The sequence below is a fragment of the Heterodontus francisci genome, chromosome 24, assembly GCF_036365525.1.
Source record: "Heterodontus francisci isolate sHetFra1 chromosome 24, sHetFra1.hap1, whole genome shotgun sequence".
NCBI classification, from domain to species: domain Eukaryota; kingdom Metazoa; phylum Chordata; class Chondrichthyes; order Heterodontiformes; family Heterodontidae; genus Heterodontus; species Heterodontus francisci.
Window position 1 is genome coordinate 80,224,622 of NC_090394.1, and position 27,216 is coordinate 80,251,837.

Consider the following 27,216-nt stretch of genomic DNA (forward strand, 5'->3'; position numbering starts at 1 on the left):
ACCATGTCTGGCTCATTTCCCGCACCTCTGCCCTTCCCCTTCCCCTCCCTCCCAGAACTACAACAGGGTTCCCCTTGTCCTCACTTTCCACCCCACCAGCCTCCACATCCAAAGGATCATCCTCCGCCATTTCCGCCACGACAGCGTGATGCCACTACCAAACGCATCTTCCCCTCTCCGGTCAGCAGTCCAAAGGAGTCGTTCCCTCCGCGACACCCTGGTCTGCTCCTCCATTACCCCCAACACCTCGTCCCCTTCCCATGCAATCGTAGGAGGTGTAATGCCTCTCTCTTTACCTCCTTTCCCCTCACTATACAAGGCCCCAAACACTCCTTTCAGGTGAAGCAGTGATTTACTTGTATTTCTTTCAATTTAGTATACTATATTTGCTGCTCACAATGATGCTTCCTCTACACTGGGGAGAGCAAACGCAGATTGGGTGACCGTTTTGCGGAACACCTCCGCTCAGTCCGAAAACATGATCCCGGGCTTCCTGTCACTTGCCGTTTCAACACACCCCTCTACTTTCATGCCCACACATCTGTCCTGAGCTTGCTGCAATGTTCCAGCGAACATCAACACTTGCTCAAGGAACAGCACCTCATTTACCGATTAGGCCCGCTACAGCCTCCCGGACTGAACATTGAGTTCAATAATTTCAGATCATGACTGCACTCCTTTTTTAATTTTATTTTTAATTTTTATTTTATTTTCGTTTGTTTCGTAATTCAATTTTTTTTACCACATGCCGGCTCACTGTTTTTTTCATGTTTCTGCTTTTGGCTAGGGCTTTCATTATTCTGTCATTTAACACCCTCTCTGCACTCACGCTTTGTCTTTCACCACACCGTTAACACACTCTTTGCCTTTGCCCCATGCCCTCCTTGTCAGTTATTCTCTGTGACCCTCTGCCCTTCTCTTTTGTTCTCTTTTGCCCCACCCCTACTTTATTTGCTTAAAACCTATTACATTTCTAACCTTTGCCAGTTCTGATGAAAGGTCATTGACCTAAAACATGCTTCTCTCTCCATAGTTGCTGCCAGACCTGCTGAGTATTTCCAGCATTTTTTCTTTTTATTGCACTACCCTCTGGTTTGCTTTCTTCCTCCAATTTCAAATTGCTTGTTATTACTTTAATTATATCTGTTTTCATAGCTGCTGGTTTTAGCTCTAACACCAACAGGTCTGCCAAATTCTTGAGTTTAACCTTGGTTAAAATTCTCAAATCAGGTATACATTCTCCTTCCCTAGTAAAGGCTGTTAAAGACATTCAGTAGAGTAAACTTTAATCTACTGCACAAGAAACCTGTTTACTTTTCTTTTCCTCTTTTCAATTATTATTACCCCTCTTACAATTGCTCATCGTCGGCCTTGGGTTTATCCCGCAAAGAGCCCCCAATTATATGTTACAACCGAGGTGGGAGGAGTGCACTATTTATTCTAGTTCCACTTCTCCACAGGTCACAACATATAATTAATTTTTTCCTACTTCCCGATACAGTCAATCATGGACTCTATTTTTATCCCAGAATAAAACACACCAATCAGGTTTCTTTAATAAACAACAAAATTATTAGTTTATTATAAAACAAGTCTTAACCAGTAATGAAGCAAAGCATAAACACACAGATCAAAATAAAAAAGTTCCCTTTTAACCTTAGCCCCTCACACACATACATATACATACCGAAAAAAAAGAGATTCTCTCTTTAGAGCTCTTGTACAAAAACACAAAGGAAATTGGCCAAAATACCATCTAATTCTTGAAGAAAAGAAGGAGAAGATATGAAAAGGTGTCAGAAGTCCTTTTTGATTTGGCATCCCACATACGTATAAACGGCTGTCACTGAGATCTTCCTAGATCAGTTCTTGACAGGCGACATTGAAGATCAGTTTGGGCAGGCTTTTCAGGAAAAGAAATGCAGCAACAGAGGTTTCAGGCAGTTTCTTACACTTCCTTCTCAGCTTCTCAAGAGATGGAAAACTGGCAGGCTTCTTCAAATAGCTGGAACAGACTGAGCTGGGTGTTGCTCTCTTGGCAAGTTTATTGTCCATATCCCAACTCACTGTCCAAAGCGAAACCAAAAACAATGTCAGGAGTCAAGCCTCCCGACTCCTATAAATCTTGACCTGTCACTTCTCTGCAAACATCTTCCCAAGGTCAAAAACAACCCCTGCTGGGTAATTATTTGAAGACAGTTGCCTTCCAGTTACAGTTTACAGTCCAGACCTCTCAGTGACCCTTGTAAAATGAAACATCCATGGCCTCCTTTTCAGTTTTAAACCACAAATCTTCAAAATTTAACAAAAAAATGGAAGCACTCATGACAATATGCACACGCATAAACAGATACATTCCAATATATAGACACATTTTCTACAGGGCACAGTAGTGGTGAAGAGTGGTTGCATTTTTTTCCTTCCTAGTCCAGGGTAATTGTGCTTACCCACTCCCGCCCCTAGTCCCAGTGTGACTGACATCACTGAACTCAGGGCAGCCCAGGCTTAAAGCTGGGATCTGTCTTTTTTTGTATGTCTCAGTGCTGTACCTTTACCCACTGACCAGCAGGTACTGGGTACCATTTATTTTATTGAGTTGTGTTTGTGCCTGTCCATAGTGTGAAGTTACACAAACACTGTTGGTGTTGTCCTATTTTTCAGAGGATTGTACCTCACAGCGATATTCTACAAGGATGATGACATCATTGTGACACATGAGGAACAGATTCCAGTGGTAGAGATGGATGATTCATACTCCAGCTCGCTGATGCAAGATTTCCTTTGGTTCACAAAGGTATAGGGATTAAGAGAGCTGTCAGATTATTAATGGGATCCTGTTTGAACTAGCTGCCTGTAATTGAATGAGTACATGTTCATGGAATATACTGAATTGTGTGAACGAAGAAGCTACCAGGTTTGGTCACTGCTGTGTGCTGAGTTTACATATGGGGGGAGTTTTCCCAGCCAGGTGGAGATGGATTTCACTATGTGCAAGGAGTTAAATCCCCTGAAATAGACCTTGGGTCAGGATCCCAACATCATCCTGCTCTCTTCTAGCTTTCCCCGGGTTGGATTCCGAAGCCAACGGGGAACCCGTTGGGTCTGGCAGGAAAGCAATTGAGCCAATTAAAAAAGCAATTCAGGGTTTCTTTAACCCTGCATTCCTCCTTTCCCACCCAGCACATGAGTTCCACACTGTATCTGTAACTCACCAGGTTGGAGAGGATGAGTGCAATGCAGAAACTCATACAGTGAAGCTGACCTGATAGCAACAGTATAAAGGGTCAAATCAGCAAGCCTGTGGTCAGCCACAGTGAAAGGCTAACACTGACAGGAGCAGTTCTTTCAGCTTAAATTCACTGATTTCATAGGGAACAGCAACTTTGTGCAATTACTATCAAGTGCCTTGGACTCCCTTGAGGTTAATCTCATCGTGTTGCTTATAAGATTTCCTTGCATCATGGGGGCGACATATTCTGCCGTTGTTTGGACCTCTGAGGGGGAAGTACAAGTTTCTCCAGCCCAACAACCACAGCGACAGAGGCAGCAATTTCAACGGCAGCTCTAACTGCCTTCTCCAGAGCCACGTACATGGAACAGAGGGGGTGGACTGAGGGCAACAGTACAAAGGAGGTGATACACCTTGCCCAGGGTCTATAGACCAAGGATCAGCTTTCTCAACTGCTCCAAACAACAGTGCCTCAGAAGCCTCAGGCTCTTGTAACAGGTATTTCCAGACATCTGCAATCTTTTGGGAGAAGACCTCTGCCCAAAGTTACAGGTGGCCATGTGTTACCTGTGGCTGACAAGGTCACAACAGCCCTGAATTCCGAAGAAGGGTCACTGACCCGAAACGTTAACTCTGCTTCTCTTTCCACAGATGCTGCCAGACCTGCTGAGTGGTTCCAGCATTTCTTGTTTTTATTTCTGAATTTCTTTGTGTCTGGCTCTTTCCAGGGATCTGCTGGTGACATCTATTGGATCTCACAATCTGCTGCCCACAACTGCATCACCCAGACCACTGATGCCTCGTTTGCGAAGGCCTCCAATGATACTTACTTTGACATGGATGCGGCTAGTCAAACCCACAGGGCTGTTGGCTTTGCTTTCCTCATAGAATTTCCACAGCTCTACGGGTTCACAGACTGCATCCATGTGGCAATGAAGGTACCATCTGCACCAGTTATCCAGGGAGCTGTCATTTCTTTTTCATCCTTCAGCAGTCTCAAGTTCCGCAGGTGTTCTCTCCACCTCAGCATTTGGCTCCTGGGAGACCAGGGATACCCACTCAAGACCTGGCTGATGATCCTAGTGAGGAACCCCACTACAGAGGCATAGGACAGGTACAACCGGAGCCATGTCACGACCAGGTCGACAATAGAGCAAGCCGCTGGCTTGAACAAAATGAGGTTCCGCTGCCTTAACAGATCTGGAAGTGCTCATTCTGGCCTGGTCTGGTGTGCCCATCACAACATGGAGCTACAGAGAGGACTGGAGCTGGTGGAAGAGGAAGTTGGAGAGTGCCCGGCATCCTCAGAGGATGAGGAAGAGCATCCTGAACTGCTGATGGTGTCTGCAGCCACAGACCTACCTGCCAGAGAAGCTAGTGAGAGACTCATCCAGGAACATTTCACTTGAAAAGTGTGTTTGCAGCATTGCAAGCTGTGAAAAACCCCCTTTCAACTACTCCCACTCGCCCCTCTCCACCCCCCCCCCCCCACAAACACCTCTTACCTACAGTCACCGAGCCAACCATAGCATTCACATCCTTTCCTCTTCATCAAGGCTGCTTATTGGATCAGGGTCAATGGGGGATGCAACAAAATAGAGGCCATAACAATGTGTAGTTCAAATCAAACTCATTTCTTCATTCAACTAAAGAGCATCAATGGAACAATAACAATGCAATAAGCTCCCAAATAAATCCCTTTGTGCAACTAAAACATTTTCCATGTACATTTTATATTATTTCTATGTGGTGCTACCCCTGTGGCTTCAGCAGAGCTAGAGGCAGGCTGCGTGCTCCCCTGCTCTGACACGAGATTTGGGTTTTGGAGCCTGTGAGGGCCCCACCTAAGACTGCCCCATCTGTACATGTGCAGGGGCAGCCTCAGTCATCAGCTCTGTCTGAGGGAGGGAGGGCAAGGGTCAAGAAGTGGGAGAGCCTTGAGAAGAGCCCCCACTGCCTTGAGCCCCTTCTCCATCTTCACACTCAGGGCCCACCTGCACTTCCCTGCTAACCAAGAACAGGAGAGCACGTGGCTGCATGTGAGTGTGGCATTGATCCACCGAGGTGAGGTTTTGATTGCTGTTCTGTAGACTGGCAGCCAGATTATGTGGACCATTATGCTCTTGGTGGCCTGCCACGTCTGACTCCCCATGAGATTGGCCATTCTTTCAATGGAGATGGTAATCAGTGCAAATTCCTGGGACACTGTGGCACTCATAGAGATGAACGCCTCCATTTTCTGTGTAAGGGTGCACACTGCCTCTGGAAATTCTGACAAAAGCACACACATTTCCCCTTGCTACTCCATAAGTACCCTTTTAGTGGATGACCCTTGAGCTCAGCCTCTGTGTCCAGCCGAGCAGAGTTTGAAATGTCCTGCACCATCCAACACGGACTCTCCACTGTTGTCCCTCTCTCTAGCACCTGCTCCTGCTCGCACGTGGGCAGAGTTTAATGCAGCCACTTAAAGCAGGAATGGTGGTGTGGGAATTGCATCAGAACTGTCCGCCTGGAAATCCGGCATTGTGGCGTCGGTTCCGGATTGTGCCAGCACCGGGAAAGCACCAAGATGGCATTGCAGCCCCGATGTGACAGGAAGCTATTTTAAATTGCTGAACAGTTGTTTCTAATCCATTTACTTGCATTTATTCTTAATTTAATGGTTGGCTGTTGATTTTGTGGACAACGGGTGGCACTCGCATGTCTTCGGGTTCATGACCTGTAAAAGCTGGCAGCACTGAGGCGAGAGGCTTCATTGTCACCATGGGCAGGTAACCATATGGAAGCAAAGTGGAAGAGGGGGATTCGGAGGCTATTTTTGGACTGTGTATCTGTGTGGTGAAAGGGGGTTGGGGGTCTCGGGGGCTTTGCAAGGGGTTTGTGTGGGTTTGAGGGTGGCTGTATTGGGTAACCAAAGTACTGTGTGAGATGTTTTACTGCCATGGCTCCACTTGAGCAACCATCGGGCAGGCTACTGGGCTACTGAAGATGAGATTCCGCTGCCTCGATCGATCTGGTGGAGCCCTGCAGTATGCCGCATAGCGGGTCTCTCATTATTGGGGTGGTCTGCTGTGTTGTGCACAATCTAGCACTGTAGAGGAGGGATGCCTTACATAATGATGAGATACCCGAGTGACACTCCTCCACTGACGAGGAGGACGTGAGGAGGGAGATGAACAGCAGCACTGGATGGTGAAAACATACGAATTAGGAGCAGGAGTAGACCATTTGGCCCCTCGAGCCTGCTCCGTCAGTCAATAAGATCATGGCTGATCTGTTTCTGTCTCGAATTCCACACTCCGCTCTACCACCGATAATCTTTGATTACCTTGCCTAACAAGAATCTATCTACCCCCACCTTAAAATTATTCAATGACCCCGCCTCCACCACCTTCTGAGGCAGAGAGTTCCAAAGTCGCACAACCCTCTGAGAGAAAAAATTTCTCTTCATCTCTGTCCTCAAAGGGCAACCCCTAATTTTAAAACAGTGCCCCCTAGTTCTGGACTCACCCACAAGAGGAAACATCCTTTCCACATCCACCTTGTCAAGACCGTTCAGGATCTTATAAACTTCAAACAAGTCTCCCCTCACTCTTCTAAACTCCAGTGAAAACAAGCCCAGTCTGTCCAACTTTTCCTCATAAGACAACCCAGTCATTCCAGTTATCAATCTAGTGAGTTTCCTCTGAACCCCCTTCAATGCATTTACATCCTACCTTAAGTAAGGAGACCAAAACTGCACACAGTATTTGAGATGTGGTCTCACCAGTGCCCTGTATATCTGAAGCATAACATCCTTACTTTTATTTTCAATTCCTCTCATAATAAAGGATAGCATTCTATTAGCCTTCTTTATTACTTGCTGTACCTGCAAACTAACTTTTTGTGACTCATGCACTAGAACACCTAGATCCTTCTGCACCTCAGAATTCTGCAGTTGCTCTCCGTTTAAGTAATACTCTGCTTTTTCATTCTTCCTGCCAAAGTGAACAACTTCATATTTTCCCACATTATACTCCCATCTGCCAGACTTTTTGCTCACTCACTCAATCTATCTATAATCGGTCTGCAACCTCCTTATGTCCTCTGCACAACATTCTTTCCTACCTATCTTTGTGTCATCTGCAAATTTAGCTACCAAGCCATCACTCCCCTCATCTAAATCATTGACATAAATTGTAAAAAATTGAGGCCCCAGCACAGACCCCTGAGAGACTCCACTTGTTACATCCTTGTGCCGGAGGCCAGGCAGAGTGAGTGATGTGCCAAGGAGGCAAGAGACACCCTCATCATCACCCACTTCCAGCCACACTGATGTCCACTCACAGAGAAACCAATAAAGACTCCCCTCAATGCATATAGTCTGTTGCCTCCTTTCCATTTCTGTTCCCTGACTTATGACCAGCTACGAACCATGCTAGTGCCCGTGGGAGAACATATGTTAATGAGGGCTGAGGTCACAATGGCATTGCACTAAGGGGGAAGTCAGGAGCTCACAATTAAGGCATAATGGAAAATGGCTTTCAGACAATGATTGTTAATGATTTGAACAAAAGAAATTTTAACTAATCAATACATATAAGATTTCCGACACTTGTGAATCCCCAAGTGTGGCTAGGTGGTTTTTCTAATACCTTTGCAAGTGCTCCTACAAGGTGTGACTCCAGTGCTAGCAGCTGGGCTGGAGGCAGGCTGCTGATCAGGCTGCCCCTTAGCCTGTGATGAATTTGGTGGGCGTTCTCTGGCTGCCTGAGGCCTGGAAGGCCCCGGCTGCCTGAGGGTGTCCTCCAGCTGCTGGAGCTGGGCTCACTGGTGAAGGGGCTGAGGAGTCGGTGTCCATACTCGGAGCACCCTGAGGGGAACCTCCAGCTGTGGAGGTCAGCCTCTCCTCCTTCCTTTCAAAGTTCACTTGAACCTCCCTGCTCACCAGAGAAGGACAAGGAGCGAGAGAAGACACCAGGTGCCTTGTCCTTCTCTCGCCTTGACACTGCTGCGTAGGGCTCATGGTCAAGGCAATGGTGTGCTGGTCTGCACACATTTGTGTGATCTGGCTCTCCATGAGGGTTGCTAACCACTCGATGGATGAAGCCATGTGCTCATGTGCCTGAGACATGGCAGCACTCATGCTATCAATGGACTCCTCCATTGTCCGCTCATGGCTGTGCGCTGGTCTCTGGTATCTCTGATGTTACCTTACTTCTCTCTGCAGCTCCAGCATGCCCTGTGCTGTGGACACCAGAGGATCATCATCAGCCTGGGGCTCAGCATGAGCCTGGCCACCCACCGTCCTCCGACTGCCAGAGGCCTCAGCTGTCTCAGCCTCAGCCAACTGCTCAGGCGCCTGTGCGGTTCTCTGACCAGCTTGTGACCCAGATTCTACAGCCGAGCGGAAACCCACTGAGGTGAAAGTATCTGCGCTGGTGGAAGGTGCAGGAGAGTCAAGGGACAGTGCATCCTCTGAGTAATTCTCCTCCTCAGAGGTGGACAGCTGTCCCCCTTCTGGTTGAGTCTCCTGCAGCTGCTGATATACATGAGAGAACACAAACCTGTGTGGGTTCAGCTGTGCAGATCTCATCAAGCCAACCATACATGATGTGGGTCTCCAGAAGTGAACTGTATGTCAATGGAAGCCAATCCTCATTCTCTTGTGCAGAGATTCCAGTCTCTCCACTTGATATTGTGTGGCCGCCTTGGGTCCCCGCCAATTCCAAGGCCTCTTCTTCGCCTAGGGTGAGAGGATACAGATCTGGAAGTCCTCTGCCAGTCCAGGCCTTCTCCCTCCTATTGTGGGCCCTCTTGTCCTGCAAGAGGAAGGATGGCGATAGTGGAGAATAGACAGATCAACATGACAGTTCTGCTACTGTCAGCCCCTTGTCCCTTACTGGTTACTCTGATGTATCTCATGCTGACGCACACTGTAAGGGGAGTTAATGGATGTGAGCAATGAAGGAAGGTGGCCTGTGGCCGAGATGCAACCATGCATCTGTCAGGATGAGATGAAACCCTAGCCCCTCTGCCATCACCATGGTAATGCTTCCCTCATCATGCCCTGCTTCCTCCTGCATAGCCACTTGCACTCAGTAATACGGGGAGAATTATGGAGTGCTCACCTTGGCTGAATGCAGGAGGTCATTAGATTTTTTTAGATTTAGAGATACAGCACTGAAACAGGCCCTTCGGCCCACCGAGTCTGTGCCGACCATTAACCACCCATTTATACTAATCCTACACTAATCCCATATTCCTACCACATCCTCACCTGTCCCTATATTCCCCTTCCACCTACCTATACTAGGGGCAATTTATAATGGCCAATTTACCTATCAACCTGCAAGTCTTTTGGTGGTGGGAGGAAACCGGAGCACCCGGAGAAAACCCACGCAGACACAGGGAGAACTTGCAAACTCCACACAGGCAGTACCCAGAATTGAACCCGGGTCGCTGGAGCTGTGAGGCTGCGGTGCTAACCACTGCGCCACTGTGCCGCCCATTGATCCTCTTCCTGCACTAGATTCAGTTGCGTTGGGTGACCCCATGGCTACTAACTTCCTCTGCAATCTCCGCCCAGGCTTACTTGGTCAGGGGGGCGGACCTCTTCATCTCTGGTGAAGAGAACCTCCTGCCTTTCCCTTGCAGTCTGGCGGAGAATCTGCAGGGAGGCATCACTGAACCATGGGGCCACCCTTTATCGTGCCCCGACCATCCTGTGCTGCCCTCTTCAGGGGGTTGGGGGTGTCCAGGATTCAGTCTAACAGTGTTTTCAGTGGCACATTGAAAGCTGCCAGTGACTAAGGCAGGAGTGAATGCAGGACTGACAGGCTTTTAAATATGGCACCAGCACCTACTCCGGTGTCATCTGATGCAGAAAGCAGCGACTCGTCTCCTGCCCCCGCCAGGTGATTGGGGGGGGCGGGGGTGGTGTGGTGGGGGGGTGGCTCGTGTCTATCTGAGATGATGGACCACTAGAGGTGTGTGTATCTGCGCTGATGGAGGGTGTACAGGAGTGATGTGATGGTGGATCCTCACACTGGTGGCTCTCCTCTGAGGACTCCACATGTTCCTCCCTCATCCTCTCTGCTGACATCATCAGTGCACCTATAGGAGATGAAAGACATAAGTTAGTGCTGAAGGAAGATGAAATTGGGTTCCAAGATAGCATGGTGCAGATGTTGACATTTAATGTATTAGAAGCAGCGATTCAACATGAATGACAGTTAAGTTTTTTTATTATTCTTTCATGGGATGTGGGCGACACTGGCAAGGCCAACATTTATTGCCCGTCCCTAATTACCCTTGACCTTATGATGGATGGAAGGTCATTGATGAAGCAGCTGAAGATGGTTGGGCCTGGGACACTACCCTGAGGAACTCCTGCAAAAATGTCCTGGGGCTGAGATGATTGGCCCCCAACAACCACAGCCATCTTTCTTTGAGCTCGGTATGTCTCCAACCAGTGGAGAATTTTCCGTTTGATTCCCATTGACTTCAGTATGCCTAGGGCTCCTTGATGCCACACTCAGTCAAATGCTGCCTTGTTGTCAAGAGCAGTCACTCTCACCTCACCTCTTGAGTTCAACTCTTTTGTCCATGTTTGGACCGAGGCTGTAATGAGGTCAGGAGCTGAGTGGCCCTGGTGGAACCCAAACTGAGCATCAGTGAGCAGTTTATTGCTGTTGAAGTGGTGCTTGATAGCACTGTCGACGACACCGTCCATCACTTTGCTGATGATCAAGAATAGACTGATGGGGTGGTAATTAGCCGGGTTGGATTTGTCCTGCGTTTTGTGGATAGGACATACCTGGGCAATTTTCCACATTGCTGGGTGGATGCCAGTGTTGTAGCTGTACTGGAACAGCTTGGCTAGGGGCACGGCTAGTTCTGCAGCACAAGTCTTCAATACAATTGCCGGACTGTTGTCAGGGCCCGTAGTCTTTGCAGTATCCAGTGCCTTCAGCTGTTTCTTGATACCACGTGGAGTGAATTTTATTGGCTGAAGATTGTGATAAAGGCCTGCACCCCACCTGAACCCGATGGGACCCGACGACATGTATCGGGTTTGGGTCGGGTCCGGCCCATCTTCCTGGTCCGGCTTTCGGGCTCGGGTTGGGTTGATCCGAGTCCGGGTCGTGCTCAGGTTGAGTCGGGCCAGACACACACGGTAAGTGCTCTGCAGGTAAGTATTAAAAATAAAAAACTTACCTGAATTGGGAGTCCGGGATGAAACTGAGTCTGCACAGTGAGCGAGTGATGTCACAATGACGTCATCGCGCATGCGCTGCAGCTTCATGGAGCTTCCCAGTCGGAATTTAAGTAGAGGGATTGTCGGGTTGGGCTCGGGTCGGGTCGAGCCGGGGTCGGGCTCGGGTCGGGTCAGGCTCGGGGTGAAATTGGAGGGACTAGGGCCGGGTAGGGCTCAGGTCCACTTTGGATTGGTCGGGTTCTTTTTCCCGACCTGAGCAGCCCTTTAATCTGTGAGGCTGGGGACCTCAAGAGGAGGCTGAGATGGATAGAAACATAGAAAATAGGAGCAGGAGTAGGCCATTTGGCCCTTCGAGCCTGCTCCACCATTCATTATGATCATGGCTGATCATCCAACTCAGTAGCTTGTTCCCGATTTCGCCCCATACCCTTTGATCCCTTTCGCCCCAAGAGCTATATTTAACTCCTTCTTGAAAACATACAATGTTTTGGCCTCAACTGCTTTCTGTGGTAGTGAATTCCACAGGCTCACCACTCTCTGGGTGAAGAAATTTCTTCTCATCTCATTCCTGAAAGGTTTACCCCGTATCCTTAGACTATGACCCCTGGTTCTGAACTCCCCCTCCATTGGGAACATCCTTCCTGCATCTACCCTGTCAAGTCCTGTTAGAATTTTATAGGTTTCTATGAGATCCCCCCTCACTCTTCTGAACTCCAGCGAATATAATCCTAACCGACTCAATCTCTCCTCATATGTCAGTCCCACCACCCCAGGAATCAGTCTGGTAAACCTTCACTGCACTCCCTCTATAGTAAGAACATCCTTCCTCAGACAAGGAGACCAAAACTGCACACAATATTCCAGGTGTGGCCTCACCAAGGCCCTGTATAATTGCAGCAAGACATCCCTGCTCCTGTACTCGAATCCTCTCGCTATGAAGGCCAACATACCATTTGCCGTTTTTACCGCCTGTTGCACCTGCATGCTTACCTTCAGCGACTGGTGTACGAGAACACCCAGGTCTCGCTGCATATTCCCCTCTCACAGTTTATAGCCGTTCAGATAATAATCTGCCTTCCTGTTTTTGCTACCAAAGTGGATAACCTCACATTTACCCACATTATACTGCATCTGCCATGCATTTGCCCACTCACTTAACTTGTCCAAATCACCCTGAAACCTCTCTGCATCCTCCTCACAACTCACCCTCCCACCCAGTTTTGCGTCATCTGCAAATTTGGAGATATTACATTTATCCACTTGGCACTTCTGGCTGAAGATGGTTGTGAAAGCTTCAGCCTTTTCTTTTGCACTGATGTGCTGGGCTCCCCCATTGTTGAGGATGGGGATATTTGTGGAGTCTCCTCCTCCTATTAGTTGTTTAATTGTGCACCGTTATTCATGACTGGATGTGGCAGGACTACAGAGCTTGGATCTGATCCGTTGGTTGTGGGATCACTTAGCTCTGTTTATTGCATGCTGCTTCTGCAGTTTGGCATGCAAGTAGTCCTGTGTTGTAGCTTCACCAGGTTGACACCTCATTTTTAGGTATGCCTGGTGCTGCTCCTGGCATGGTCTCCTACATTCCTTATTGAGCCAGTGTGATATCTAATGCTGTCACCAGGTCTCTGGACCACTCCCATCTCTCCTTCAGCAACGGCCTGTACTGTTGCCACCCAACAATCTCAAGGTCTTCCTCCTTCATAGCAGTCAGGGTGGCCAAGACTGCAGGTCTGTCCCTGGGTCTTTGCCTTTCCCTGGAGTTTTGTGCTCTTCTCCTGCAATGACAAAATGTAGAGAATTAGGATTTAACTGATCGCTGAGGATGAACGATGAATGTTTGAGGAGAGTTACTGTGAGGGATGGGTGCAAGAGGCGATAGGATAAGGTTGAGTTTGAGTGTTGTTGGTTGAGGTGGAGACTTGAGGAGGGGGCTGGAGAAAGCAATGTGTTAACAGCAAGATGTGTCAGTTACAGGAGTGCTGTGCAGGACAATGCTAGGGAGGTGAGAGATGGACAGCTGCCAGCTGAGACTTGTAGGACACTCACCTTGACGGACTGAATGAGGTGATTAAACCTTTTCCAGCACTGGATCCAGTTCCTCAGGACTACACTTCGGCTGCTGCCAGACTCTGAAACTGTGCCTGCTTGGTGAGGCCTGGCTGGTTGGCCTCCTCCTGCTGTCCTCAGGGAAGAGGACTTCTCTTCATGCCCTCACTGCATCAATTATCACCTCCAGGGATACTACAGATGAATGTGCAGCTGGAGAGATGGTGCAGAAGGAAGGGCTTTAGATTCCTGGGGCATTGGGACCAGTTCTGGGGGGTGATGGGATCTATCCAAGGTGGGTTGCATCTCAACAGGGCTGGGCCCAATATCATGCCTCAGAGGTTTGTTAGTGCTGTTGGGGAAAGTTTAAAGTAGCTTGGCAGCAAGTGGGAACCTGAGGGTATGTTGAGAAGGGAGGAAGGTAAAACTGGAAATGGAAGGCAGGAAATTAGTAAGTGGTGTGGAAGGCAGAGAAAACAAAGGTTAGAAAATGGAGGAATTTAGTGATTAGTGTTACATGCTCAGTGCAAGGAGCGTAGTGAATAAGGCAGATGTGCTAAGGGCACTGATTGACACTTCGAAGTATGAAAACATTCCTGGTTACAGGGTTTTAAAACGGGGTAGGGAAGGGAATAAAAAAGGAGGAGGAGTCACAATTTTGGTGAAATAAACATTCACAGCTCTGAGGAGGGATGATATGCCAGAAGGATCATCAAATGAGGCATATGGGTTGAACTGAGGGAAAAAAAGGGGAAATCACACTGCTGGGCGTGTTCTACAGACCATTAAACTGTCAGGGGGAGATAGAAGAGCAAATATGTCGACAAATTGCTGAGAAGTGCAGAAACAATAGGGAAGTTATAATAGGGGATTTCAACTCCCCTAATATTAACTGGGATGGAGGCAGTGTAAAAGGTACAGAGGGTGCAGAATTCTTCAAATGCATTGAGGAGAGTTTTTTTTGCCAGTATTTATTAAGCCCAACAAAAAAAGGGCAGGTTTAGATTTAATTTTAGAAATGAAGCTGGGCAGATGGTAGGCATATCACTGAGAGAATATTTTAGTGGTAGTGATCATAATTCGATTAGCTATGGCATAGTTATTGAATGGGCAAAAATAGCCAGAGTAAAAGTTATAAATTGGGGAAAGGCCAACTTTACAAAGTTGAGATGTAATTTGGCAAAAGTGGACTGGAAACAGGTACTTTCAGCCTCAGAGCAGTAGGAGGCATTAAAGGACAAGATAGAAAGGGTTCAGAACAAATATTTTCCAATTAAGATAAAGGGTAGGGCTCCCAAATCTAGACCTTGTTGGATGTCAAAGAGTGTACAGAGTGGGATAAGGTAATATACCGAGAGCTCAGTTCTGCAGAAAGCCTAGAGGAGTATATAAAAGGCAGGGCTGAAATTTAAAAGGAAATTTGGAAAGCAAAGACATGGCTTGAAAAAACCTTGGCAAAATCAAGGAAAACCCAAAGATGTTTTACAAATACATAAAGAGAAAGAGGATAACTAAGGAGAGAGCAGGGCCAATTAGAGACCAAAAGGTAACTTGTGTATGCAGCCAGAAGACATGGGCATGGTCCTTAATGAATACTTTCGGCTGGATTTTGCTCCCAGCCCAACGCCGGGTTTTGTAGTGGTGTGGGGGCCGGAGAATCAGAGCAGCAGCGGCTGCCACAGAACCCGACGCTGGGATTGCCGGGTCCAATCTTCCCGGCAGCGGTGAGACTCTGTGGCAGCGTCTGTGCCACTCTGAGATGGGATCCTACTTTACATATATAAAATACCTCTCTCCATAAATTTAAATTTAATTCACCACGATCTTACCTTCTGTTCCCAATCTTGAGCAAGTCGTATGGCACTCACGCGCCTTCACTTTCCTGTCCAGGCGAAGCTGGCACCACCGAGGTGGGGAAAGGGTCAACTCTGCATTATTTTGAACTTTTTGCAGGGCTTTCAAAAATGGCGCCAGCACCTGGTCTGGCAGCAGGTGATGCCGTCAACGTTGTCACCAATGTCGCCCTCACCACGTGATTTGGGGGGCGGGGGGGGGGTTGCGGCCGCCACTGTCAATATGTTAAGTAGCTGCCCGCCGTATAATTGTGGGAGTGCGGCTCCCGTGCGGGGCAACTGCCATTTTCTGCACCCACTGCTGCTCCTGGCCTGTGGGAGAACAAAATCTAGCCCTTTGTGTCTGTTTTCACTTCAGTGGGGGGCGATGCGGACATTGTAGTTAAGGAGGAGGAGTGTGAACTATTGAATGGGATTAACATATTGAGGGAGGAAATATTATGCAGCTGAGCCAGACTTGGCCTACGGTAGGTGGTGAGAGAACCCGCAAAAGGGAAAAACTAATTTGACCTCATCCTCACCAATCTATCTGCCACAGATGCATCTGTCCATGACAGTATTGGTAGAAGTGACCACCACACAGTCCTTGTGGAGATGAAGTCCTGACTTCACATTCAGGATACCATACATCGGGTTGTGTGGCACTACCTCTGTGCTAAATAGGATAGATTCAGACAGACCAAGCAGCTCAAAATTGGGCATCCGTGAGGTGCTGTGGGCCATCAGCATCAGCAGAATTGCATTCAACCATAATCTGTAACTTCATGGACCGACATTTCCCTCACTCTATCATTACCATCAAGCCAGGGGACCAACCTTAGTTCAATGAGAAATGTAGGAGACCATGCCAGGAGCAGCACCAGGCATACCTAAAAATGAGGTGCCGACCTGGTGAAGCTGTAACACAGGACTACTTGCATACTAAACAGTGAAGCAGCATGCGATGGACAGAGCAAAGCGATCCCACAGCTAATGGATCAGATCAAAGCTCTGCTCATACCAAGTTCTGTTCACCTATCACTCCTGCGCTCGCTGACCTACATTGGCTCCCAGTTAAGCAACGCCTCGATTTTAAAATTCTCATCCAGGTTTTCAAAATCCTCCATGGCCTCACACCTCCCTATTTCTGTAATCTCCTCTAGTCCCACAACCCTCCAAGATATCTGATTTGCTTCAATTTTGACCTCTTAAACCAGATTTTAATCATCAATCATTGGAATTCAATCCAGAGTAATGTGAGGTAATGCATTTGGGAAGGGCAAACAAAGTGATGGAATACACAATAAACGGGAGGATATTGAGTGGGGTAGAAGAAGTGAGAGACCTTGGAATGCATGTCCACAGGTCCCTGAAGGTGGCAGGACAGGTAGATAGAGTGGTGAAGAAGGCATATGGAATGCTTTCCTTTATTGGCCAAGGTATAGAATACAAAAGCAGGGATGTAATGCTGGAACTGTATAAAACACTGGTTAGGCCACAGCTGGAGTATTGTGTACAGTTCTGGTCACCACATTACAGGAAGGAAATAATTGCTGTGGAGAGAGTACAGAGGAGATTTACAAGAATGCTGCCAGGGTTTGAAAGTTGCAGCTATGAGGAAAGATTGGATAGGCGAGGGTTGTTTTCCTTAGAACAGAGGAGGCTGAGGGGTGACTTAATTGAGGTGTACAAAATTACGAGGGGCCTAGATAGAGTAAACAGGATGGACCTGTTTCCCCTGGCGGGGAGGTCAGTTACCAGGGGGCACAGATTTAAGGTGATTGGTAGAAGGATTAGAGAGGACATGAGGAAAACCTTTTTTACCCAGAGGGTGGTGGGTGTCTGGAATTCACTGCCAGGAATGGTGGTGGAGGCAGAAACCCTCAATTCTTTTAAAAAGGTACCTGGACATGCACCTGAAGTGCTATAACCTGCAAGGGTACAGACCAGGTGCTGGAAGGTGGGATTGGATTGGGCAGCTAGTTTTTTCAGCCAGCACAGACACGATGGGCTGAATGGCCTCCTTTTGTCCCGTAATTTTTATATGGTTCTATGGTTCAAAAGTATTAAGTTTTTGTGACTGTCATAAGCTTTCTTTTTCTGCTTTATCTTACCATGTATGCTTCTAAATAACCAGAGTGCTTTAGATTTGGCAGTACCACCGTTTTTATTTGTGGGGACATGTCTACACTGTGCCCATAGAATCTCGCTTTTGAATGCCACCCGCTGGTTTGCCACTGTCTTTCCTTCAGGTAGCTGTATTTAAGATGGAAGAACAAGTGAAAATGTGTGTTGTTGAGTGTTTATCACAGTTTCAGTAGCCACAGTATGACAATTGCAGCTGCCCACCATTACACCATTCAAATCCTGGCCACTGAACATCGGAACATAGGAGCAGGAACTGCCTCCAATGCAACTACATCCCTCCTCAAGTAAGGGGACCAAAACTGTATGCCATAGTCCAGGTGCGGTCTCACTAATGCCTTGTACAGTTGCAGCAACACGTCCCTACTTTTATACTCTATTCCTTTTGCAATAAATGCCAAAATTCCATTTGCCTTCCTTATTACCTGCTACACCTGCATACTAGTTCTCTGCGATTCATGCACAAGGACACCCAGATCCCTCTGCATCGAAGCACTCTGAAGTTTCGCTCCATTTAGATAATAATTTGCCTTTCTATTCTTCCGACCAAAATGGATAACCTCACACTTATCCACGTTAAACTCCATTTGCCAAATTTTGGCCCATTCACCTAACCTATCCATATCCATTTGTAAATTTCTTATTTCTTTATTGCAACTTACTATCCCACCTATTTTAGTGCCATCTGCAAATTTGCCTATCGTACCTTGTATCCCTGCATCCAAGTCATTTATACAGATTGTAAATAGTTGGGGCCCAAGGACCGAACCCTGTGGCACCCCACTAGTTACATCTTGCCAACCAGATAAAGACCCATTTATCCCGACTCTCTGTTTTCTGTTGGCTAGCCAATCCTCTATCCAAGCTAATAAATTGCACCTAACCTCATGTGATCCTACCTTGTGTATTAACCTTTTGTGTGGCACCTTACAAATGCCTTCTGGAAATCCAGATATACTACATCTACAGAATCCCCATTATCCACTTTATTTGTTACATCTTCGAAGAACTCTAGCAAATTAGTCAAACACGATTTACCCTTCATAAAACCATGCTGACTCTGATGGATTGTGTTTTGACTTTCTAAATGTCCTGTTATTACTTCCTTAATAATGGATTCTAACAATTTCCCAACAACAGATGTTAAACTAACTGGTCTATAGTTTCCTACTTTCTGCCTCCCTCCCTTTTTGAATAAGGGCATTATATTAGCTTTTTTCCAATCCACTGGAACCTTTCCTGTATCCAGGGAATTTTGGAATATTATAACCAATGGATCCACTGTCTCTGCTGCCACTTCCTTTAAGACCCTAGGATGTAGGTCATCAGGCCCTGGGGACTTGTCTGCCTTCAATCCCAATAGTTTGCTCAGTACTTTTTCCCTCGTGATGATGATTGTTCTAAGTTCCTCCCTTTCTATAGCCTCTGCATTACCTGTTACTATTGGGATGGTACTAGTGTCCTCCACCGTGAAAACTGAGGCAAAATACTGATTTAGTGTCTCTGCAATTTCTGTGTTCCCCCCTATTAACTCCCTTATCTCATCCTCCAAAGGACCAACATTTACTTTAAGCTTTTGCTATCCGTTTTTATATTTTGCGCTCGTTTTCTTTCATAATTTACTTTTGCTCGTTTTATTACTTTTTTAGTAACCCTTTGTTAATCTTTAAAAGTTTCCCAATCTTCCAGCCTGCCACCGGCCTTTGCAATATGGTATGCTGTAGTTTTTGTCTTTATGTTATTCTTAACTTCCTTGCTTAGCCGTGGATGTTTTTTCCCCCTCTTACAATCTTTCTTCCTCTCTGGAATATATTTCAGTTGGGAGGAATTGAATATCTCCTTAAACATCTGCCACTGCTCATCAGTTGTCCTACCTTTCATTCTTCCTGCCCAGTCCACTAGGGCCAAATCTGTCCTCATGCCTATGTAATTACCTTTGTTTAACTCCAGAACACCAGAACTCTCCCTCAAACTGAATTTGAAATTCTAGCATGCTATGATCACTCTTCCCCAGAGGATCCTTAACTATGAGATCATTAATTAATCCCACCTCATTACACAATACCAACTCTAGAATAGCCTGCTCCCTGGTTGGTTCCACAACATATTGCTCCAAAAAACAATCTCTAATACATTTAATGAACTCTCCCTCGAGGCTACCCTTGCCAATTTGATTAATCCAGTCTATATGTATATTAAAATCACCTATGATTATTGCCGTACCTTTCTTACAAGCCCCCTGTATTTCCTGGTTTATACTGTGCCCCACTGCGGAACTACTGTTTGGGAACTATAGATTACTCCCACCAGGGACTTCTTTCCCTTGCTATTTCTTATTTCTACCCAGACTGATTCCACGTCTTGATCTCCAGTGCCTATATCATTTCTCACTACAGCACTGATCTCTTCCTTTACTAACAAAGCTACACCACCTCCTTTTCCTTCCTGCCTATCCTTCCAAAATACTGAGTATCCTTGAATATTCAATTCCCGGGGCGGCACAGTGGCGCAGTGGTTAGCACCGCAGCCTCACAGCTCCAGCGACCCGGGTCAATTCTGGGTACTGCCTGTGTGGAGTTTGCAAGTTCTCCCTGTGTCTGCGTGGGTTTTCTCCGGGTGCTCCGGTTTCCTCCCACAGCCAAAGACTTGCAGGTTGATAGGTAAATTGGCCATTATAAATTCCCCCTAGTATAGGTAGGTGGTAAGGAAATATAGGGACAGGTGGGGATGTGGTAGGAATATGGGATTAGTGTAGGATTAGTATAAATGGCTGGTTGAAGATCGGCACAGACTCGGTGGGCCGAAGGGCCTGTTTCAGTGCTGTATCTCTAAATAAAATAAAAAATAAATAAATAAAAATAAAATAATCACTAACCTGCACTCCTACCTTCTCCCTTAACTTTGACTTCCTAATTTTCCATGCAACTGAACCCTCCATCCAACTATTTTGTTTAAAGCCCTGTCTACAGCCCTAGTTATGCAATTTGCCAGGACTCTGGTCCCAGCATGATTTCGATGGAGCCCATCCCATCGGAACAGCTCCCTCCTTCCCCAGTACTGGTGCCAATGTCCTACTAATTCGAACCCATTTTTCCCACACCAAAATAAAAGTAAAATACTGAGGATGCTGGAAATCTGAAATAGAAACAAGAAACGCTGGAAATACTCAGCAGGTCCGGCAGCATCTGTGGAGAGAGAAGCAGAGTTAACATTTCATGTCAGTGACCCTTCTTCAGAACTGGCAGATGTAAGAAATGTAAAAGATTTTAAGCAAGTAAAGTGGGGGTGGGGCAAGATATAATCAATCTTTGAGCCACAAATTTACCTCTTTAATCTTATTGACCCTTTGCCAATTTGCTGGTGGATCAGGTAGTAATCCAGAGATTATTACCTTTTTTGGTTCTGCTTTTTAATTTAGCCCCTAGCTGCTCGTATTCCTTCAGCAGAACCTCTATCCTCGTTCTACCTATATCGTTGGTACCTACGTGGACCACGACAACTGGATCTTTCCCCTCCCACTCCAAGTTCCTCTGCAGCCCAGATGAGATATCCTGAACCCTGACACCAGGTAGGCAACACAGCCTTCGGGACTCTCGATCCTGGCCACAGAGAACAGTGTCTATGCCCCTAACTATACTATCCCCGATTGCGACTACATTTCTCTTTTCTCTCCCCACTTGAATGGCTCCCTGTATCATGGTGCTGTGATCAGTTTGCTCATCCTCCCTACAGTCTCTGCTCTCATCCACACAGGGAGCAAGAATCTCGAACCTGTTGGACAAGGACAATGGCTGAGGTTCCTGCAGCACTACCCCCTGGATCCCTCTACCTGCCTCACTCATAGTCACACCCTCCTGTCCCTGACAGTTAATCTAAGGAGTGTGACTGCCTCCTGAAACAGTGTCCAGGTAACTCTCCCCCTCCCTGATGTGTCGCAGTGTCCGAAGCTCAGACTCCAGCTCATCAACTCTGAGCCGGAGTTCCTCGAGCAGCCAACACTTGCTACAGATGTGGTCACTAGGAACCACAATGGGGTCCACCAGCTCCCACATCATGCAGGTACAACACATCGCCTGGCCCTGCATCTCTATTTTATTTAATTAGATTTTAATTTGTTTTTTATAAATTTCCCACTGGTCTTTAGTTCTTTAATCAGCTTTAATTTTTAGTTTATAACTGATAAATTGATCAAGTCTTACTCTATATTTGATTTCAATTTAAATTAAAAGCTTGATGTGTTCTGAAGAAGGGTCACTGAACTGAAACGTTAACTCTGCTTCTCTCTCTGCAGATGCTGCCAGACCTGCTGAATATTTCCAGCATTTCTTGTTTGTGTTTCAGATTTCCAGCATCTGCAGTATTTTGCTTTTATTTTAGTGTTTAATTCACTGCCACTTCTCTTCCAGTAATGCCTACTTTGAAGAAGTTCTGCTCTTCTCTCCAATGGGATTTTCCAGTCTGCCACATTCCCCAGTAACCCATGGGCTTTCATTTTACTGACCATTTTAGAAAGTCTAGAGGAATACAGAAAGTGCAGGGGTGAAGAAAAAAGGAAATTAGGAAAGCAAAGAGAAGACATGAAAAAATATTGGCAGGTAAAATCAAGGAAAACCCAAAGATATTTTATCAGTACATTAAGACAAGAGGATAACTAAGGAAAAGGTAGGGCCTGTCGGAGATATATGACTTATGCGTGGATGCTGACGATGTGGACAGGATTCTTAATGAGTACTTTGTCTCTGTCTTCACAAAGGAGAGGGATGATGAAGACATTGTAGTTAAAGAGGAGGAGTGTGAAATATTAGATACAATAAGCATAATGAGAGAGGATGTACTGAGGGTCTGACATCCTTGAAAGTGGATAAATCACCAGGGTCAGATGGATTCAAGGAAGCCAGGGAGGAAATAGTGGATGCTCTGAGGATCATCTTCAAATCCTCACTCGATACAGGCGAGGTACCAGAGGATTGGAGGTCTGCGAACATTATACCATTGTTTTAAAAGGATGCGAAGGATAAGCCAAATAATTATAGTCCGGTCAGTCTGACCTCAGTGCTGCGTAAATTGTTAGAATCAATTCTGAGAAGTTGGATAAACTGTTACTTAGAAAGGCACGGATTATTCAGGGATGGTCAGCATGGAATAAAAACAAGAAATGCTGGAAATACTCAGCAGGTCTGGCAGCATCTGTGGAGAGAGAAGCAGAGTTAATGTTTCAGGTCAGTGTCCCTTCTTCAGGACCATAGTCAGCATGGATTTGTTAAGGGAAGGTCATATCTTACTAACTTAATTGAATTTTTTGAGGAAGTAACAAGGAGGATTGATGACAGTAGTGGATGTTATCGACATGGATTTTAGTAAGGCTTTTGACAAGGTCACACATGGCAGACTGGTAAGAAAAGTAAAAGTCTATGGAATATAGGGGAATGTGGTGAGTTGGATCTAAAATTTGCTCATTGACGGGAAACAAGGGGTAATGGTCAACGGATGTTTTTGCAAATGGAAAGCTGTTTCCAGTGGCATTCCACAGGGCTTACTGTTGTGTCCCTTGCTGTTTGTGGTATATAGTAGTAATTTGGACTTAAATGTGGGAGGCATGATTGGGAAATTTGCAGATGACACAAAAATTGTCTGTGCAGTTGATAGTGAAGAGGATAGCTGTAGACTCCAGAAAGATATCAATGGTTTGGCTGAGTGGGCGGAAAAGTGGCAAATGGAATTCAATCCAGAGAAGTGTGAGGTAATGCATTTGGGGAGGGCAAACAAAGCGAGGGAATACACAATAAACAGGAGGATATTGAGAGGGGTAGAAGAAGTGAGAGACCTTGGAGTACATGTCTACAGGTCCCTGAAGGTGACAGGACAGGGAGATAGAGTGGTGAAGAAGGCATATGGAATGCTTTCCTTTATTGGCTGAGGTATAGAATACAAAAGCAGGGATGTAATGCTGGAACTGTATAAAACACTGGTTAGGCCACAGTTGGAGTATTGCGTACAGTTCTGGTCACCACATTACAGGAAGGCCATAACTTCTCTGGAGAGAGTACAGAGGAGATTTACAAGAATGTTGCCAAGGCTGGAAAATTGCAGCCATGAGGAAAGATTGGATTGGCTAGGGTTGTTTTCCTTAGAACAGAGGAGGCTGAGTGGTGACTTAATAGAGATGTACAAAATTATGAGGGGCCTAGATAGAGTAGACAGGAAGGACCTGTTTCCCCTATCGGAGAGGTCAGTTACCGGGGGGCACAGATTTAAGGTGATTGGTAAAAGGATTAGAGGGGACATGAGGAAAACCTTTTTCACCCAGAGGGTGGTGGGTGTCTGGAATTCACTGCCAGGAATGGTGGTGGAGGCAGAAACCCTCAATTCTTTTAAAAGGTACCTGGACATGCACCTGAAGTGCTGTAATCTGCAAGGCTATGGACCAGGTGCTGGAAGGTGGGATTAGATTGGGCAGCTAGTTTTTTCAGCTGGTGCAGACACGATGGGCTGAATGGCCTCCTTCTATGTTGTAATTATTCTATGGCTGTATGATTTAAATGTGTCTGTAGAGAATACTGCCTGTTGTGAAACACCTAATGAAGTACTGGGGACACAGATATACGCCATTGAATTCAGATTATCAGAGCCAGCAGCAAAGTGTGTTAGCCGAAGTGTGGGTGTTCCCATTGTCTGCTTGCACACTGAAGATTTGCACTTCCTTTCTGACACAGGTATCGTGTATGTGGGAAGACAGTCGATGGCTGTGTCAGTGTATGTGTCCCTCCTTATCCTCCTGCTCTTCGGTACTGCAGGCTCGTCATAAGATGCTTGTTGCAGTTGCTCAACTTCAGGTGAGTCCAGAGGTTTTCCCTTAATTCTTTGAACTGAATTTACATTAATTAGAGATGTTCTATTCCATATTTTGTTACAGATATAGTCAAACAGTGTTCATTGTTTGTGTGAGCTGAGGGAGGAGGATGGAATGACGACCATGCACAATATATTGAATTTGTGAATGGCCATTCTTTTATAATCACCTCTTTTGATTTCAAGGATAGAGCTCTTGTATTCTACCAAATACTCCTTGAACACCTCCCACTGTTCATTTGTATTTTCATTCATTAATAGTTCTGCCTAGTCTATTGTGGCCAAGTCTCCGTTCTTATCCCCCCAAAGCCAGCCTTAGGAAAATGTAAAAACTTGCTTTGTGACTCAGCCTCTTCCTTGTAAACCTAAGATTGAATTCTGTCATGTTGTGGTGACCATCAGCTGGATGTTCCTTGACCATTACATTGTGGTGACCGAGAGCTGGATGTTCCTTGACCATTACATTGTGGTGACTGTTAGCTGGATGTTCCTTGACCATTATATTGTGGTGACCATTACATTGTGGTGACCATCAGCTGGATGTTCCTTGACCATTATATTGTGGTGACCATTACATTGTGGTGACTATTAGCTGGATGTTCCTTGACCATTACATTGTGGTGACCATCAGCTGGATGTTCCTTGACCATTACATTGTGGTGACTGTTAGCTGGATGTTCCTTGACCATTATATTGTGGTGACCATTAGCTGGATGTTCCTTGACCATTATATTGTGGTGACCATTACATTGTGGTGACTATTAGCTGGATGTTCCTTGACCATTATATTGTGGTGACCATTACATTGTGGTGACTGTTAGCTGGATGTTCCTTGACCATTATATTGTGGTGACCATTACATTGTGGTGACTATTAGCTGGATGTTCCTTGACCATTATATTGTGGTGACCATTACATTGTGGTGACCATCAGCTGGATGTTCCTTGACCATTATATTGTGGTGACCATTACATTGTGGTGACTATTAGCTGGATGTTCCTTGACCATTACATTGTGGTGACCATCAGCTGGATGTTCCTTGACCATTACATTGTGGTGACCATTAGTTGGATGTTCCTTGACCATTACATTGTGGTGACCGAGAGCTGGATGTTCCTTGACCATTACATTGTGGTGACCATTAGCTGGATGTTCCTTGACCATTACATTGTGGTGACCGAGAGCTGGATGTTCCTTGACCATTACATTGTGGTGACCACTAGTTGGATGCTCCTTGACCATTACATTGTGGTGACCGAGAGCTGGATGTTCCTTGACCATTACATTGTGGTGACCGAGAGCTGGATGTTCCTTGACCATTACATTGTGGTGACCGAGAGCTGGATGTTCCTTGACCATTACATTGTGGTGACCATTAGTTGGATGCTCCTTGACCATTACATTGTGGTGACCGAGAGCTGGATGCTCCTTGACCATTGGGCGGCACAGTGGCGCAGTGGTTAGCACTGCAGCCTCACAGCTCCAGGGACCCGGGTTCAATTCCGGGTACTGCCTGTGTGGAGTTTGCAAGTTCTCCCTGTGTCTGCGTGGGTTTCCTCCGGGTGCTCCGGTTTCCTCCCACAAGCCAAAAGACTTGCAGGTTGATAGGTAAATTGGCCATTATAAATTGCCCCTAGTATAGGTAGGTGGTAGGAACAATAGGGACAGGTGGGGATGTGGTAGGAATATGGCATTAGTGTAGGATTAGTATAAATGGGTGGTTGATGGTCGGCACAGACTCGGTGGGCCGAAGGGCCTGTTTCAGTGCTGTATCTCTAAACAATAAACTAAACATTACATTGTGGTGACCGTTAGCTGGATGTTCCTTGACCATTACATTGTGGTGACCGTTAGCTGGATGTTCCTTGACCATTACATTGTGGTGACCGAGAGCTGGATGCTCCTTGACCATTACATTGTGGTGACCGTTAGCTGGATGTTCCTTGACCATTACATTGTGGTGACCGAGAGCTGGATGTTCCTTGACCATTACATTGTGGTGACCGTTAGCTGGATGTTCCTTGACCATTACATTGTGGTGACCGTTAGCTGGATGTTCCTTGACCATTACATTGTGGTGACCGTTAGCTGGATGTTCCTTGACCATTACATTGTGGTGACCGTTAGCTGGATGTTCCTTGACCATTACATTGTGGTGACTGTTAGCTGGATGCTCCTTGACCATTACATTGTGGTGACCGTTAGCTGGATGTTCCTTGACCATTACATTGTGGTGACCGTTAGCTGGATGTTCCTTGACCATTACATTGTGGTGACCGTTAGCTGGATGTTCCTTGACCATTACATTGTGGTGACTGTTAGCTGGATGCTCCTTGACCATTACATTGTGGTGACCGTTAGCTGGATGTTCCTTGACCATTACATTGTGGTGACCGTTAGCTGGATGTTCCTTGACCATTACATTGTGGTGACCGTTAGCTGGATGCTCCTTGACCATTACATTGTTGACTAATTCGTACCAGTTTCTGATTCAGAATATTGCTTTGGATATTGAGGCCATTCATCGAACAGCCTCAGTTTAAAGTTGCCAGTGAAGCTCTCAATCCTTAATATCAATGTTTCTGTCCAGAGCTGTCTTTTCATCAACTTGCATTGTTCTCTTGGACACTCTGAAAGCTGGGCTCAACAGCTCACTGATTGCATCAGGGAAACTTTATTCTCTGCTTCTTGTGTTCAGCATATTGCAGATCAGTAAAAAGTAAGATAAAACGATAAGACATAAAGAGAACATTGATTGTATGTCACTGGAGGGGATGAAAAATCTATTCAATGAGATGAGGAACAGTAGCTGGCAGTAGGTAAAACTGATGTCATAAACCCGAGGACATAGAAACAAGAGTAATGTCTTAAACTGACTAACAGGTGAAACTCAGTAAAATATGAAAAAGACA

The 27,216-nt window shown here is 46.1% G+C and overlaps 1 protein-coding gene across 1 annotated transcript in view; it reads left to right on the forward strand.

The window, feature by feature from the left end:
- ankfn1b (ankyrin repeat and fibronectin type III domain containing 1b) overlaps positions 1 to 27,216 on the forward strand; it is a 1,028,185-nt gene that overhangs the window by 890,204 nt on the left and 110,765 nt on the right. The window contains exons 14-15 of the mRNA XM_068056894.1: positions 2,662 to 2,794; positions 24,169 to 24,288. Of these exons, the coding sequence (XP_067912995.1) occupies positions 2,662 to 2,794; positions 24,169 to 24,288 (253 nt within the window). The remainder of the gene's footprint in view (positions 1 to 2,661; positions 2,795 to 24,168; positions 24,289 to 27,216) is intronic.